Source organism: Eutrema salsugineum, unplaced genomic scaffold (assembly GCF_000478725.1).
Source record: "Eutrema salsugineum unplaced genomic scaffold, Eutsalg1_0 scaffold_20, whole genome shotgun sequence".
NCBI classification, from domain to species: domain Eukaryota; kingdom Viridiplantae; phylum Streptophyta; class Magnoliopsida; order Brassicales; family Brassicaceae; genus Eutrema; species Eutrema salsugineum.
In genome coordinates this window covers 1,779,950-1,797,060 of record NW_006256828.1, presented here as the reverse complement: position 1 = coordinate 1,797,060, position 17,111 = coordinate 1,779,950, and the positions used below count along the sequence as shown (strand labels likewise).

Sequence of the window (17,111 nt, the reverse complement as noted above, 5' to 3'; positions counted from 1 at the left end):
TGGTTTTTGCCAAGAGACGACAACTACTAATCATAGATCAACAGACCCAAAGCTAATGACTTTCTTTTCAATGATTCTTTTCTCAATGACTTTCTAATCACATAGCTACTCTGTTTGTTAATGCCTTAGCTTCCCTAATTGCCATCATTTTTTTTTGTAGTAAACAGTCAATATATCGACCAGTGAAATAAATATTTTTGATACCTATGTGATTACACCACAAAAATTAGATATCTTTGATAACTTATGAACATAAACATTGTATAAAAAAGCTGCACGCCTGCAACAAAATGATCACAAATCAAAGAGATTTTTGTATGTTGATACAGCATATTAAATAAAGTTTAAGAATGAGTATGATTAATCCGGCTTACGGAAAGAAAATAAATTATTGGGAAAAAATCCAACTGTATTGGATTTTTTCTTAAGTTCCTATTGGATTTACTACCCTTAAGAAAAAAAATTAATCCAATTTACTTTGATAAAAAAAATAATTGGAAAACTAAATGCAAAACAAAAAAAAAAAACTAAAACGTCTACTTCCCCGATATAAGAAAAAAAAGTTCTTCAAAGACTTCTGAAAAAAAAATTCTCTCCTCCTCTCCGCCGATATCGTTATCTCCGACGACCCTTCATATCTCCGGTGAGTGAATTACTCCGACTTTCCTCCTCCTCCGCCTGTCCGCCTCCTTCGCGTATTTAATCGCTATTTTCAATTACCTTGATCTTAGGGTTTTAAAATCTCACCAAACTGATTTTGGATTTTTTTTCGGTGCAGCCGAAGCTATTGCCGGAACTTAAACTCCTCTCCGAGCTCGATCTCTACAAACTCCAGCTTCGATTCTCATACTGGTAATATCTTTTTCTCCTTACTGTATCTTGACTCTTCTCGCTTGTGTTTTCATTATTTCTTCTTCTATTCACTCTGCTTCTTAGCTTGTTCATGCGATTTTTTTTCTTCTATTTTTGGTGTTTTAATCCCAATGCTGACAGGTGTCTTTTAACTTCTCTAAATCCTAGCTTTATTTCGATTAGACACTCTATTTCTCACGTTTTTTCTACTTCAAGATGGGATTTGATTTATGTAGTTTGAGGCTCAACTAACGCTTATCTATTGCTGTAGTCAATGTTTATGTAAATAGTTGGATGATTACTGCTATTTGAGGCTCAAGTAAAGCTTTAGATGAGATGGGTTTGGTTATGTAGATCATCTATGTTCCTTGATTCAAGCCACGGACGACCTTTTGTGAGATCTATGATCAGTAATTAGAACATGGCTACAAAACGCCTTGTTGTGTCATTTGCTTGTTATAATACATTTTGTTTCTGCTTGGTCTCTGTAGTTCTGTCTTTAGATAACCAAACTTAGTGGTTAATAAAGTGTGACAGTGGTTACTTGATGTTTCTGTGATTATAGTTCACAGTAATTAGACACTGAAGATCATAAGAAGAAGTTAGGACCCATAAACAGTTAGAGGTTGAAGATGTGATTTGAGTTCATTTTGCTTTAGCAGTGAGAGTGGAATCACTGAATCAGCGTGCTGTTTTCGAAATGATATTTTGTGTTCTAATAAACGTATAACCATGGATGTCTGATTGTTCTGTTGTATAATCAGCTTTGCAATCATTATTGGGAATCAAATTATGGATTGGATTTGTGAATGAAAGATGGAGATTCACAAATAGATTGTGTTTGTGGCTGTTAGTCTGTTAGTAAAGATTAATTGTTTCTTTGTTCGTCTGAAAGGTACATATAGATTGTGTTTATGGCTGTTCTCATGGAGGAAGTTTTGATTGTTGAATCGATTATATGCTTCTTTTGCTGTTTTTCTTGTCTGTATAGTCAGTGTTCCAGAGGTTTGTAAAGTATAGTAATCTCAGGGAACAGTTGTGTTCTGGAATTGCAGACTCAGATCAGTTTGTTTTTTTTTTTTACAGATTTGCATTCAAGAGTGAGAAAACAATGACATCCATCCCTGGTACTGATGTAAGTATCTTCCATTGTGATTCATATTCTGTCAAATGCTTTTGATTCAAGTATCTTGGCAACGTTATTTGGAACCTTATAGCTTGTCATGGATTGATTTTACATCTGTAGCTTTTCTACGTTGATCAATGATAAGCTGACTACAATTATTGTCTTTTCTCCTCTTTACCTCCTTTTTGGATCTGTTTCTCTCGATTCCTGAAGTTTTTTCATGTTTCCTTTACCGTGTTTATAATGATTTTCACTCGAGCACATGATTTCCAAATGAGCTGCGTGCTGTGCATTTATTTTCGAATTTTGAGTCTTTTATAGGTAATGTATATGATTTCTAAAAACTTGGATTTTGATCTGTTCTATGGAACTCCAAAACTACCATGAAAACTGATAAATTCCTCTTAAAGTTTTAATTATGCGGATTTTTTTCGTTCTTTTACTAAATAGTAAATTCTTCTACTTACGTTTGGACTAAATTTGGCAGGAAGTCATGCTTGAGTTTCGTGCTGGTAAGATGTCTTTGCAGGGAACAAGAGTTGTCCCTGACACACGGAAAGGACTTGTCCGCATTGCTAGGGTAATGTCGACACTCTTAGTATCACATATGAATCTGATTTTGTTCCATTGATCGTTGAAGTGTATCAGCTTTTCCAGTGGACGATACTGGTTCTCTGCATAATTAATCTGATTTGTTCTCTCTAATCCTCTCATTTAGGGTGAAGAGGGACTGGTTCATTTCCAGTGGCTTGATCGAAGCCAGAATGCGCTAGAAGATGTATCCTGTGCACTTTTCTTTTCAAAATTTAGAAATGGATTAAAGGTTCTTCGAGTTGTCTTTGCTAGGCCAGTGGATAAATGTCCCGATACTATTAACTTTCTGAGGTTGATCCATCTAGGAGGTCTTTTTTGTCATGCATATATTACAAATTCAGGGACTTATTAATTGTTGCTACCAGTTGTTCCAATTACGAAGTTTTCTCCTTGACGATACCATTTGTAGGATCAAATTGTTTTCCCTGATGAAGCTCTATTCGAAAAGGTATGCCCATTCAATTGAGGTTACTATGATGTGAATTAATCTCGGATTGTGACTCTAGCATTATTATTTCTGTTTAGGTTAATCAATCATCAGACAGGGTGTATATTCTGAAGTTCAACAGTGATGACCGCAAGTTATTCTTTTGGATGCAGGTCACTTGCTAGCTTTGTTTTTCTTTTCGTAATATGTGTGCATTCTTGTTTTACCTAATCACTTTCATCTTGATGCATTGTTTGTTTTTGGGAACTCCTTTTGTAACGTACATTGCAGGAGCCGAAAGCTGAAGGTGATGCAGAGCTGTGCTCTTCGGTCAATCAATACCTCAATCAACCACTAGGCATGTAACATTGCTACCTTGTTACAAACATTATAGGATATAATTATATCCTGGTACCAATGTCTTTTTTGCTGTTTAACCTTCAAACTTTCGTGAACAGCGAACTAGCTTCCTTATCCTTATATATATTTTCCTGCATATTCTCATATCCTAGGTGGTAATCATTTAAAACATTATATACATTATAACATAATGAAACTACCTCAAAACCATATACTATCTGAGAATTTGGGGGCTATAAACAATTTAAGAATAAATTTTTTCTTTTGTGATTTGGGGGCCGAAAAATTCATAAATAACCAACGAAAAATTTTGGGGGCTATAGGCGAATGTTTCATCAGGCTGTCCCGGTTCTGCTATTAAATTAGAACCAATTCAACATTAAATCAAATCACGTTAATCAAACTATCAATGAAATGTCAGGTAAAATCATTATGAGAATATTAAACTTTTCTAAAGAGATATTAATCGATGCCTACACGCTTAGAATTGTCTTAGAACATATGGTTTCCACATATTGTACCATTTTTTATTGATACTGCTTGTAAGAGTCGGCATTGATTCGCATATGAGCGTGTAGTTGTTATTTTCTCATCATCTTTATGTTTATAACACTTGCCCTTGCTAGTGAAAGCAATGAATTTCTAAATGGATCAATCTAATGAATTTTTTGTGCACCAGAGTTTCTCGATGAAGAACATGCAGCTGCTGTCCCGGAGGAAGTGGAAGGCATGGCAGAAGATGATGTTTCATCTAGGTAATGATTATGTCAAAATGCTAGTCTGACTTAAGTTTTGCCTCCGTTCCACAAAGTATACCATTTTATCTATAGAAATGGGTTGGTTGCTTATTGTTCAGCTTCATGAAACAGATTTTGTCTTGCGGTTTTCTTATCTTGCATCCTACTTGTGACCCTGCATTGTGGATTATAGTTTCTCTAGACAGGGCTAACCAGGGGCCGATTAGATGTTGCTGTCAAAAGCTATCATCTTCTCTCTGATGATGAGATTCTGAAGTTTATTTTTCCACAGTCATGTAAAGACTGGCCTACCAATTATTTTTTAATCATGTGAATATTTTCGAAAGATATACTTGATTTGGTGTTGAATATCATGTGAAAGAATACTATTATTTAGCTGTAAATGGTATTAGCTTATTTGAAACACAATGGCTTATTTAAATTTATTCATCTTTCATAGAGCTGGAAACTTGGTTGTACCAAATTTGTCTACAGAGGTGTCATCTTCGTCTCAACCAGTTAAGCTGGCAGACCTGCAAAGAATTCTGAACAACATCTCTGCTGGCCCTGCAGGTACAGTTCTCTATCTTTTGGCACTCCTCCTGTCAATAAGCTTTTCTAGTTTCCCTCATATACTCATTCAGGTATGGTGGTATTTTTTTAGGTATTGCGGGAGATGAAGACGAAGGTAGATATATTCAACTTCTTCTCTGTTTGTTCAGGATGATTATGTAGTTTTTAAGTTACATCTGTATGGCTTAGGAATGGCAGTGCCCAACTTGCTCTGTTATCAATTATTTGTTTTCATCATTTCTTGTCCTTATCGCTTACTTTGTCCATTATATCCTCTCATGTTTCTATCTTCTGAAGGCCTGGTATTAGGGGATATCTTGAAACCGGAGTTGATTATGCCATTGCTTGAGATGTTACCGGTACAAGAAAGATTGTCTTCCCATTTACCTGAAGTATGTACTGGGCTTCAGTTTTTTCTATATCCAATGAAGACGAGTATTACATGCGTTTCTCTGATATACAATGGTCATATGTACTAGACTAACCTAAAGACTTATCACAGGGTCACTGTAGGGCAGAGGATATACTGGAGTTGTTGCAGAGCCCTCCTTTTCGTCAACAAGTAGATGCATTTACCTATGTAAGCCCCTCAGTGACATTGTTGTACCCCTTCTTGGCTCTGTTATTCTGACTCAACTTTATCTCTCTCTAGGTACTTCGCACTGGACAAATAGATTTGACTCAGTTCGGTATCGACCCAAGTAAATGTAAGTCAGACTCATACTATCGAATTTCAAAGGTATGATCAAGCTTTTGTTTCATTTTTATTAAAAGCAGAGTTCTTAATTCTTTACTGCAGATAAGTTCACAGTTGACTCATTCCTTGAGGCACTTGAGGACTCGGTTTCAACGCAATCAAGCGATGCAATGGATGAGAATTAATCTTTTCATAGTCTCTTGATTTTGTTCCAACTTGGATATCTAAATAAGAAAATCATTTTCGTTTGATGAATTTGGATTCATTAATTTTTGTTGAAGTCTGTGTTGGGATTTTTTATTTATGTCACGAGGGTCCAAAACATTAGTATCAGCTGGTTATCCCTGGGGCGTTGTTTTATGATGTTTTCATTATTGGTCTTAGTATTGTTGCTAAGATTTAGAAGTTACTGTTACCATGAGATAAAATTTACTATACAAAATAATACATTTTATTAAACGAATTACATTATCTGAATATGAATACCATATGGTTGATTTTAGGAAAAAATAACTAACTAATTAGTTGAAAATATAGAATCATATTCAAATGGATGTATTTAATTACAAATATCATAAATTAAGTAGAATTAACTAATTAAGTAGAATTAACTAATTAAGTAGACTATGAACAAAATTTCTAAAGCTATTTCTCTCAGACTATGGACTATATCTTATAGACTCTATTGCAATTCCAACAGTAGTGGTAATGACAACAATTGTCATTACCCAAAGTAGAATTAGTGTGCGAGCCCAAAGATACAGTTAGAAGAAGAAAGTTGACTATACAGTTACTTCGAGACTTCCATTTGAGAAGTTTTGCTGAGACAATTAGAGCACCCACCTATTAATATCTATATAGCGTATTTCTTTATGAGAGCAATGAAGTCAAAATTTATGTTCAATTGTTGTGCACAAATAAAAAACAAAATTTTGCTTAAATTTCAGGGTTTTGTTGAAGAGTTTCGAAGATATTCAAGAGAACAATATTTCTCATAATCATTAAACACTGTAACATTTTTTTTCCAACAAAACACCATAAAATTAAATTATTTCTTTTCATTAAAATCGTTAAATGTGTAAATCAATACAGTATGTATCAAATTGATAAAAAGTACCAAAATCTTTTTTTATGTTACCCTTTTCCAATACATTAAATCATCTTAGTACCGTTTGATTTTTTTTATTAAACAATCAATATATACACCAGTGAAATAAATATATTTGATACTAGTGTGATTTGACCACAACAAAATAGATATCTTTGATACTTTTTTTTTTCGGAAACTATCTTTGATACCTTATGAACATAAAACATTGAATAAAAAAAGCTTCATTTTCTTTTAAAGGATTTGCATAAAAAAAGCTTCATGGCCGCAACAAAATGATCACAACAAGAAAAAAAGCTGTAAAGAATCAAAGAGATTTTTTTTGATGATACAGACTATGAAATAAAAGTTCTGATCTTTTTAAGAGTAAGCGTATGATTAATCTGGCTTACGCAAAGAAAACAAATTGTTGGGGAAATAAATCCAATAAGGATAACAACAAAATAAAGAGCTGTGGCAGTATATTTCGCAATTTTAAAATTACATTAGATTATAAAAAAAAGTCATTGGTCGCAACTCCCCCACCCCAACATCTTGAAACATCATAGGGTGAGGACATGATTGATCTAAATTATTATGGAACCTTACAAATGTACATTTACATTATTACAATACTAGCTACAATTTGTTTCTCTCACACGTGTTATAGCTACAATTTGCATTCATTCTGCTGAAACTCAGTCAAAATATTCCTTTTGATTGATTTTTGCTCTAAACCCGAAGGTGTCAAAAAAAATTATTTAAAAACAAATGGTATTCTCAAAAATCCGTCTTTCCCGAAACCACGTCATCCTGAAACGGCGAAAACGACACGTCGTGCCGTTGACAAACAAAGTGGACTTCTTCACTTTTTTTATTGTAAATGGCAATAGGTAAGTATTTCTAAAGTTTTTATGTTTTGACCCCTTCATTTCCAATATAACTTATTTCACCCTTACCCAGTACATTACATTAAACATTATTTTATTTGGGAAACTTTCTTCTTATATAATTTGAACGATGATACTCTTAAGTAAATCAGTTATCAAAAGCCAAAAAAAGTTCGATCTTTGGTGGGGCTTTTGGAAGAAAGTTTCCTCCTTTATCGGAAAACCACCCTGGTCCCTGTTTTTTCAATCTTCTTCTAATATTTTCCGGCGAAAATGTCGAACGACGGCAATGGCGGAAACGACATTGACCCTTTACTCCAATACTTGCTAAGCCCTAGAATTAACCCACCACCGCCTCTATTTCCCTTACCGGAAAACGACGACGTCACGATCCCGATGCCGATGACTCCATCGGAATTCAAAAACCGATTAATCTTCGGCCCATTTCCTCGCTCTCAACGAGATTCCTCCCTTCTCGTCGACGCTCTCTCTCAAAACCCTTCGCCGTCGTCTTCCTCCGCCACAACCTCGCTCTCCGATTCCTCAAACGTAGACCTCCTCCTCCCAGCTCCGGAACCCAGTTTACCCGGGCCAAAACCCAAATCGACCCACCATAGATTCCACCGATCCAAAACAGCTCCTGCCATGGCAGCAATCAACGATCTAGCTTACCCGATTGATCTGAAAACAGAGCAATCAGGTTCGAAATCCGTCGTGAGAAGAGCTGTTGCTTTGCTCGTCGTGTATCTCTCCTTAGGTGTGCTTTTCTATTGGTTGAATCGAGATAGCTATCAAGTGAATCAGACGCATCCTATTGTTGATGGTTTATACTTTTGTATCGTCACAATGTGCACAATCGGTTTTGGAGATATCACGCCTGATACTGTCGTTACCAAGGTGTTTGCGATCTTGTTTGTGCTCGTTGGGTTTGGTTTCATCGATGTATTGCTTAGTGCGATGGTAAGTTACGTTCTTGATCTCCAAGAAAACTATATGTTGGAAGCTGCGAGGAACGAGAGCTTAGAAGAGCCGGAGAAGAAGAGATCGTATATAATAGATGTGAAGAAAGGGAGGATGAGGATTAGGTTGAAAGTTGGATTGGCTTTGGGTGTTGTGATGCTATGCCTTGGTTTTGGAGTTTTGCTTATGCATTTCTTTGAGAAAATTGGGTGGTTGGATTCGTTTTATTTCTCGGTTATGTCGGTTACTACGGTCGGTTACGGTGACCGGGCTTTTAAGACGTTACCCGGTAGGCTTCTTGGTGGGATATGGTTGCTTGTGTCTACTTTAGCTGTTGCTCGAGCGTTTTTGTATTTGGCTGAAGCAAGAGTTGATAAGAGGAATAGAGAGAGGGCCAAGAGAGTGCTTGGTGAAAACTTGTCTATCTCTCAGTTCTTTGCTGCGGATATCGACAACAATGGCTGCGTTAGGTACTGTTTATGGCTCTACCGTTTGATTCTCATGGTTTAATGCATCAAAAGTTCTTGTCAATTGAACTAGTACTAAAGTTCATACTTGTTAAGGTTCTTGATATCATTCGTTTGTGAGATTCTTGAATCTGTTGGATTCTCTGGTTTGCGCGTGTTTTCTAAAACTCAGAGGAACCTTGATCATATAAGTTCTTGAACTAGTTGATTCCTTGGTATCAAAGCATTTCTCTTTTAGATTCAGTTCCATAAGCTTAACTAAATCCCATGCTTACGATCTGTTATCTGAGATGCCCTAAACATATTTGACTAATATTGTGATCTTTGGTCGTCCAATGATCTTCTTGGTTTTATCTGCATCATTAAATCTTCTTAAGAGAGCTTCTTATTTTTGCAGTAAAGCAGAGTTTGTGATATACAAACTAAAGAAGATGGAGAAAATAACCGATAAGGACATTAATCCGATCGCTAAACAGTTTGATATGCTTGACCGATCTAATAGTGGAAGGATTACTCTTCTAAATCTCTTGGAAACCAGCACCAACGATTTATCCACTGCCACCTCTGTTTAGGAAACTGAAGATGACAACAAAACATCGCCATTTCCGGTTTATGTGAAGCGGTTTAAATTCTGGTTTGTCTTGATCTTTTCTTATAGCAGAGAGTATTATTACCTTCTCACCTAATGATGACGATGAAGAAGTTTGATGTTCGGTTTCTTGATCGCTTTGATGTCATACCAAATGGATATATGCCATTGGTTTGCTTTGCTGTGATGAAGAGGTTTAAAAGGATTCATTTCATGTATTGTATATCCTTAAATTCTGATTGATACTTCGGTTTGATCGAAACCTTTTGTTTCGGTTTGGATTAATAATTTGTGCTCATAATACCAAAAGAGTGTAAATGTTGATGTAAAAATTTGGAATTTTTCACCTATATATATGTGCTCTACGAATTATGTGTAGTGTTTAGTTATTTACATTTTTTCACAAGTCTTTTAAAAAAATGAACAGAATATGTAAGAAATAGATTATTTTCTTATGTTGTCACACACTTAAAACGAGAACCCTGTCTCAAGTCTCGACTATGGAAAAGGTCAACAACGAAGTCTTTAACATTTTAAATGAATGGGCATCTCAGTTACGTTTTCGAAAAGTGATTCCACTATTTTGTATTATTCATAATATTTAGCAAATTCTGATATTTCTTTATTTGAAAAGTGATTTTGCTATTTTTTAAAAGTATTACAAGACAGCTAGCATTTTGTTCAAGTGTTTCCACTATTTTATTATATATCATTATTTCATTATTCCACTTTGTGGTATCAAAACAGGCTAATTCGTTTCATTTAAAATACTGGACCTCGTGACAAACTAAACTATTTTATTGATTCAAATACACCGGTTTGCTATACACTCCGGTCCTATAAACAGCAACTCTAATTTGCCAAGTCTTATGACCCTGCGTTTCTGTGAAGCATACAAATTCTCATAATCTCAATTTTACTTGATTGCATATGGACATTAAAAGATATATAAAATTATTCTTTTCATATATTTTTCATACACAAAAACTATATAGTATATATTACACTACAATCAATCTTCAAATAAAGACCAATATTACTTAGTAAATAACTATAAAATTTGTAAACTAGTATATATATATATATATTTTTAATCAAAATATCATGTTTATAGGTCGATGTAGTGCATATGCAGCCATGTAGGTGTAACTCGTTTGAGACTGATTGTAGTGAGTTGAGCTGCGAGCAATGTTTTTTTGGAACTTTAAAATTATAGCGCAAACCCCTTAATCGTATAAAGGTGTTTTTGTGTGCAAACCAAGAATTTTTCGCCCGAATTAAAGCACAAAATTCCACTATTCATTTGGGATATCGGTTACTATCTTATGTTTATAAATCTTTTATTAGCATATAGTAGATTTTAATAAATTTCATTAAAAAAACTAAGCTTTCTCACTTACTATATGACAACTGTTCAAACAAAGATTTTAAAAATGAATCTGTTCAAACAAAGATAGTGAAAGGAAAGTCCTACTTACCAACAAAAATCTTTAAAAGTTTGGTGCATCCGTACATATTCCACAGAATTGGTCGTAGATTTCAACTGCGAACATATAGCTTCGTCTCTTTTTTGTTTTGTCCCTTATCAGTAAGGTTGACTGCTACGTTTTGGTATTTTAAAGGCTTGAAAATATACTAAACCTTCAACTAAATATTATACACCGAAATCTCTTTGATATGAAGATGCGAGCAGATCGATTACAATAGACACAATTAAGGTTAAGACTTAAGTGCATAGCAGATAAAAATGTATTCATATACTACTACGTATAAGGACTTATAAATCTTTTTATTTTATTTTTTTGACCAAAGCACTTATTAATCTGGTTGGATTTTTTTTTTACGCTATGAATGATATATAATATACATTTGATTTGTTTATTTTTATCAACCTTAGATAAGAGGAATACTAAATAGAAACTCTTCTTTTATAGAGGAAACAAAAAAATAAACTCTTCTTTTTGTTGGAAAAAGTTAAAAGACGTCAAGAACGTAAGTAGTAATTCTTGAAGTTGTTGTTCCACCGGTAATCACGATTCATTAGTTGCTTTTTGGGGTCATCGAGAGAATCTATCAAAAGATTGCTACAATTGAATTAGCTAAAAAGATTGCTTTTTGGGGTCATCGAGAGAATCTATCAAAAGATTGCTACAATTGAATTAGCTAAAAAGATTGCTTTCTGGGGTCATCGAGAGAATCTATCAAAAGATTAGCTAAAAAGTAGTTTTTACATATCTCGAAAACATTTTCATCATTTTTTGCTTTAAGGAAACAATTGAATTACGATTTTTTTTGTAGTCAAGTTTCGTATAGACTACGTACATGCATGAATGATGCCGTCGTTCGTGATTTAATATCGAGATACATGCGCAATTTAGTTTTTAATTTAACCTTAGGGTTAAAGGGTTTTACCTAAGAATTAGAAACACTCTTAGGCGTAATTGAACCATGATTAATTTATATAAGATACGTTTTATTAGATATATAACATACATATAATATTTATAAAAGAGAGCAGGAAAAAACATTTTGACCTTACATATGTAAAGTCAATATATGTTCACTTCTCATTGTCATTCTCCGTTAGGAATTATGTATCTCTTTTCTTATTTATTTTCACTTCTTATATCTTCTCCATCATATCATTTCACTCTTTTTGTTTGAAGAAATCAAATTTAAATTGTTTTAAATTTCGTAAACGTTTCTGACCATTTTTCTTATCCTTATTATTTTTTTTTTTTGGGATTAAAAGTTTATGATTGCATTGTTCATTTTACATGCTCGAGGAAAGTTCTGATGTTGAGAAACTGAAATGAGATTGTGCAGCGTGATGACGTTGGTAATCCGTCAGCTTTTTAGTCATATTTTCTACAACCTATACATAATGGAAATTGCGAGCAAATAGCGCATATAAATCCTATTCTCAATCATATCTTAACGTCTCTTTTCGTATTGTATAACGTTCTTAATTAAATTTTGGTACTATATCTTAACCAAGTTTAATCCCAAAAGCAATATAAAAAAAAAAACTAAACTACATCGGAACTCATTATACGTAAATTGGTTCTAAGTTTCAAACTTTATAGTTTTTGTTTTGTTTTTATATAATCATGCGCTTTGACTTGGAATTATTAAATTAATAAACTAACGTTTGATATCGATATTGATATTTATTAGGGTTGAGGAACAAGAAGATGCAGTAGTCCACCACGTGCCAGGGCATGTGTCGGTTACGGTCAAATGCCGGTGCCAAAATAAAACACGTGTCATCCTAATAGCCTCACAAATTTAGCCTTCGTTATCTTTCTTCGTTTAAATCTTTGACTTGGCTCTTCCATCTTAACACAAAAAACGACCGGAGACTGACTGTTTCCGGTTACCGGTTAACCATTAGTCATCGGCTTCCTCCACGAGCTTGTTCCCACCTGCTTTCACATCTTAAAAAAGGTAAATATTAACTCTTTTTCAAGTCCCCAAAAGAAAAGTAGCATACTAAAAGAACCCAAATTTGTAACTCATGTTTTTTTTTGGGTAAAAATTGTACCTATTTTATCAAATGTGGGGTATCTATTGTATATTCTGGAACATTTCAAAATTATTTCATGAAAGGGACTTTAATGAAGTTTATTTATGATCAAAATGGCTTTCAATTTTATTGTTCATAATGTTCACATTAAGCATTTAAGAAACAAAGCCAAGTAATGTTTCCTTACTCGAGGCCACTTTTTAAACTCTCCATTTGTGAGGTAAAATGTTTTTCGTCAACTCAACTTTATAAGTCTTTTCGTTTTTTAACATTTAAAAAGTTAGTCAAATCCCCTTTAATCATTCACACCCATAGCACTATTTCATTCAACCTTAGAATTTTTAAAATATTATTTTAAAAACGCCATCTTATGATATTTATTCAGCAAGACACATTAAATAAAATATATTTTTCAAAAGGCATAAATACGAGAAGACCCAAAAGTCTTAACACCAAATTTAGACCGACTAAAAAAATCATTAACGTCAAAAGTTCTTCTTCTTTCCTTTTTTCTTCTTCAAGCTCCTCTCTCTCTAAAAAAAAAAAAAAAGCTCCTCTCTCTCATTTTTTTTTATATTTTGGTTGTTGAAATTGTTCTTGATCTCTGTTCTTCGTCATGTCTAATGAAACCAAAGATCTTAAAAACTATCACTACACTTCATCGTATAATCATTACAACACCAACCAAAATATTGTTAATCTCCCTTACGTTTCTGGTCCATCCACTTATAATGCAAACATGGTCTCATCACAAATCAGTTCTGATCTACACTCGAGTCCTCAAGGAGCGTACGGATCGGGTTTCGAGCTCTCGCCAACTTTGAACGAGTTTTTATATTCTTCGATCGATCAAGAAAATGGTTTTTATAATGCTTATACTTATAACAACTGTCAAAAGGGTGATGAAGTTGTCGGTGGTGGTGGTGCAATCATTAAGAGTGAAAGTAGGGTTTCTGCATCTCCTTCTTCGAGTGAGGCCGATCATCATCACGTTGAAGATTCCGGCAAGAGCCTGAGGAAAAGAGAAGCTGCCGATGGAGGAGAAGCTGATCAACGTTCTCAGAAAGTGTAAGTTTTATAAGTGTTTCAATAAGTAATTCTACTTTTATCTACTATAACCAAATAATTATACTTTTTTATTAAAACGTTAAGCAATATAGAAACATTTAGAGTTCACATGAATCATGATTTTTATTTTTTATTACCAAAACTCATTCTTTTCTCTAGTAAACACAAAAACCTCAATTATTTGAAACTAAAAAACGCATTTCTTATTTTTTCACATTCAGGGCCAAATCAAGAATCGTTTTCTTAGAAATGATTTTCTTTAGCTGATTTTAATAAATAAAAAATACGAATTAGAACGTTTTTAACGAAGCATTATATACAGATCTGAATATCATGAAATGAGATATTTGTAAGAATACCGTAGGGATTTTATTTTGATGAAACTAAATATATATATATATATATGTATATATATATTTATTCTGTAATTTGATATGTTGATGATACTAAATATGTACTTGTTTCACTCTCAATGTAATTTAACATAAACATATTTAGTTAAAATCCTCGTTTCATATTTGAAAGAACGATAAATAAAATTAGGTCAATCACAATTCACAAAAGCTTGGTATTTTTTTCTGTAATACATGATTTAGTAATTAGTATATATATTTACAACCATCTAATATATATACATATGTATATATATATATTTATATATAATTCATTAGTTTATCTATTATTATTGATGAATTATATGCCCCCTAAAGAACCACTTAAATAAAAAGACGAGTCCCACTTTCTGGTACACTACCACCTAAGATTATTGTAATACTTGTGTCCTAATTAACAATCATTTGGTGCCTAGCATGATTAAGAATATATTTGAAGGTCAATTGTATGGGACGCTATCATTAATTACAAAAATGGTCCAATCTAACTAAGTATTAATTGAATTGAGTAATATATGATTCAGGGTTAAAACAAAGAAGAAAGAGGAGAAGAAGCAAAGAGAGCCACGAGTCTCGTTTATGACTAAGACCGAAATTGATCATCTCGAAGACGGCTATCGTTGGAGAAAGTACGGCCAAAAAGCAGTCAAAAACAGTCCTTATCCGAGGTAATGTAATCGATTATTATTAGTTTCAAAATTAATCGATTATTGTGTATAAAACAAATAAACAAATAAGTATATATATATATATATATAAGATAACAAAAATGCTGAACGAATGTAGTTTTTAGTTTTAAAATCAAAATAATTTTCCACTCGTATTTATTTTGATAAGAAGAATTATTTTTCCATTCAGGGTCTAATTAAGATTCTCTTGTATCTTCTATTCTAGGTTTTCCTTTGTTTTTTATTGATAAATTGATTTCTGTTTGATAACTTTTTTACTCTGGATTTATATTTTAAACTCATATTCAAAATTAGCATCAAATTATATAATTTTCATTTTTTATTATTGGAAACATTCATCGATAAATAATTAAATATTTTTGGTCAAGTCAAGTTCTTTGTGAAATGTTGCCTGCATTTCTCATCATATTTTTTGAAAAACTATTCTTCTATAACGTTGCCACTGTTTAAAAAGCCAATCAACTTTGTTTGCAACAATATAACAAAAATGAAACATTTAATTAGTAACCGACATTATAAGTCATATGCTAAAACAATTTAGTATATGTCAATTACGAGAACAGGAGTTACTATAGATGCACGACGCAGAAATGCAACGTGAAGAAGAGAGTTGAGAGGTCTTACCAGGATCCAACGGTCGTGATCACAACCTACGAAAGTCAACACAACCATCCGATCCCGACCAGTCGCCGCATGGGAACGTTCTCTGGACCCGCCGCATCTGAATATAACTCATCGTCGCTATCTCCAGTTTCCGATTTCATCATCAACAATACTCCAAGAAGCTTCTCCCATGATGATCTCTTCCGTGCGCCATACGCTAGTGTGAATGTTAACCCTAATTATCAGCAACAACAAAACCAAGATATTCTCCGTGAGAGTGAGTTCGAGTTTTTGAAGGAGATGTTTCCTTCGGTTTTCTTCAAGCAAGAACCTTGATAATATATAGCTATAATATTACATAGAAACAATTCGATCGGATACATAATAAGGGATGGTGTATTGGTGTTTATTTATTTTTGCTTGTATATATATATTTTTTTGAGACTATATAGGATATATAATGTAGAAATGTTAGGCATGGATATGGAGTCTCTTTCAAGTTATTATTAAAATAAATTTATTTTGAGTACTATTCGATACTTGATGGGTCTCTCTCTTTCGTTACTAGCTTGCTTTATATTACTATATATAGATTAACTAATGTGGAAAAGGACACATTGTACCTTCATTAATATAGTCATATCTATAAATAGTCGAATACTAAAATGAAACTATTTGGGTATTGAAACTACATTTAATATAGAAAGATATATCGAACTTAACTATGTTTAATTATACAATACGGCATACCTAAAAAGGAGAAAGTAGTATTAGTGAATTTTGAATGAAAATACTTTCTTTTTTACTTTCTAACATACCCGTACATCTTATACAAAAATAACTTTTATTTTTGGTACACCAAAAACATAACATATATACTATACATATGCTATTGAAGTCGATTTGTACCAAATTATTAACGCACTCATCTCACAAATAATTATGATATTACTAGAAAATTCAATTTTCATACGTCTTCATGTGACCGACCGGTTATATGGATTATTAAATCTAATCAATCTCTAAAGTATGCTATAAGAATATGAAATTCTCTAAAGTAAGAATTAAGGAATCAACTTAACGAGTTTGATCATACATATTGTTGTATATTAGATAGATTTGATACCAATCAAATATATTTGTTTAACGAACATTGCCCCTTGGCGTATCATGTAAGGGATGTGACCGGTTAGTTGCTTGACAAGTGCATCTTGAGATCAAGGCTTGTTGTTAGATCCACACACCACAACAGGTTTTAATATTATCTCTTCGATCCTTGTCCACAATGTTAGAAGAGACTACGAGAAATAATTATTCTTTTATATATACCAGAATTCCACTCTATTGTTTTTTATTTTTCAAAAAATTTCTTGATTTTCACGTTGTCATATTTTTAAATAAGTAAAGTTATTATTTTCTTGGACATTTAAAAATATCAATCAATATGTTATTACCTATGTAAACCATTTTTAAT

General features: G+C 33.1%; 3 protein-coding genes across 3 annotated transcripts; all 3 read left to right on the top strand.

Annotated features, from left to right (window-relative positions):
• The first annotated feature begins 551 nt into the window (after positions 1-551).
• LOC18016047 (26S proteasome regulatory subunit RPN13) lies at positions 552-5,749 on the top strand. Its single transcript, XM_006398269.2, has 15 exons — positions 552-643; positions 779-852; positions 1,939-1,987; positions 2,466-2,558; positions 2,697-2,756; positions 2,982-3,020; positions 3,098-3,172; positions 3,291-3,357; positions 4,039-4,114; positions 4,557-4,669; positions 4,761-4,784; positions 4,967-5,061; positions 5,172-5,249; positions 5,322-5,376; positions 5,469-5,749. Exons 3-15 carry the CDS (start codon positions 1,964-1,966, stop codon positions 5,549-5,551), a joined length of 882 nt encoding a protein of 293 aa, XP_006398332.1. The 5' UTR covers positions 552-643; positions 779-852; positions 1,939-1,963; the 3' UTR covers positions 5,552-5,749.
• A 1,764-nt stretch (positions 5,750-7,513) lies between these two features.
• On the top strand, positions 7,514-9,691 carry LOC18016046 (two-pore potassium channel 2). Its single transcript, XM_006398268.2, has 2 exons — positions 7,514-8,773; positions 9,168-9,691. Exons 1-2 carry the CDS (start codon positions 7,617-7,619, stop codon positions 9,340-9,342), a joined length of 1,332 nt encoding a protein of 443 aa, XP_006398331.1. The 5' UTR covers positions 7,514-7,616; the 3' UTR covers positions 9,343-9,691.
• A 3,751-nt stretch (positions 9,692-13,442) lies between these two features.
• On the top strand, positions 13,443-16,159 carry LOC18015993 (probable WRKY transcription factor 8). Its single transcript, XM_006398267.2, has 3 exons — positions 13,443-13,953; positions 14,870-15,013; positions 15,598-16,159. The coding sequence occupies exons 1-3, from the start codon at positions 13,502-13,504 to the stop codon at positions 15,971-15,973; spliced, it is 972 nt and encodes a 323-aa protein (XP_006398330.1). The 5' UTR covers positions 13,443-13,501; the 3' UTR covers positions 15,974-16,159.
• Positions 16,160-17,111: the final 952 nt, after the last annotated feature.

Excerpts from the sequence above, each read along its gene's own strand:
- LOC18016047 (XM_006398269.2), top strand. The coding sequence starts at position 1,964 with ATGACATCCATCCCTGGTACTGAT. Across the intron at positions 2,757-2,981 it reads GCCAGAATGCGCTAGAAGAT|GATCAAATTGTTTTCCCTGA; the intron begins GTATCCTGTGCA and ends TACCATTTGTAG. Across the intron at positions 3,173-3,290 it reads AGTTATTCTTTTGGATGCAG|GAGCCGAAAGCTGAAGGTGA; the intron begins GTCACTTGCTAG and ends CGTACATTGCAG.
- LOC18016046 (XM_006398268.2), top strand. The coding sequence starts at position 7,617 with ATGTCGAACGACGGCAATGGCGGAAACGACATTGACCCTTTACTCCAA. Across the intron at positions 8,774-9,167 it reads GACAACAATGGCTGCGTTAG|TAAAGCAGAGTTTGTGATAT; the intron begins GTACTGTTTATG and ends TTATTTTTGCAG.
- LOC18015993 (XM_006398267.2), top strand. The coding sequence starts at position 13,502 with ATGTCTAATGAAACCAAAGATCTTAAAAACTATCACTACACTTCATCG. Across the intron at positions 13,954-14,869 it reads GATCAACGTTCTCAGAAAGT|GGTTAAAACAAAGAAGAAAG; the intron begins GTAAGTTTTATA and ends TATATGATTCAG. Across the intron at positions 15,014-15,597 it reads AAAAACAGTCCTTATCCGAG|GAGTTACTATAGATGCACGA; the intron begins GTAATGTAATCG and ends TTACGAGAACAG.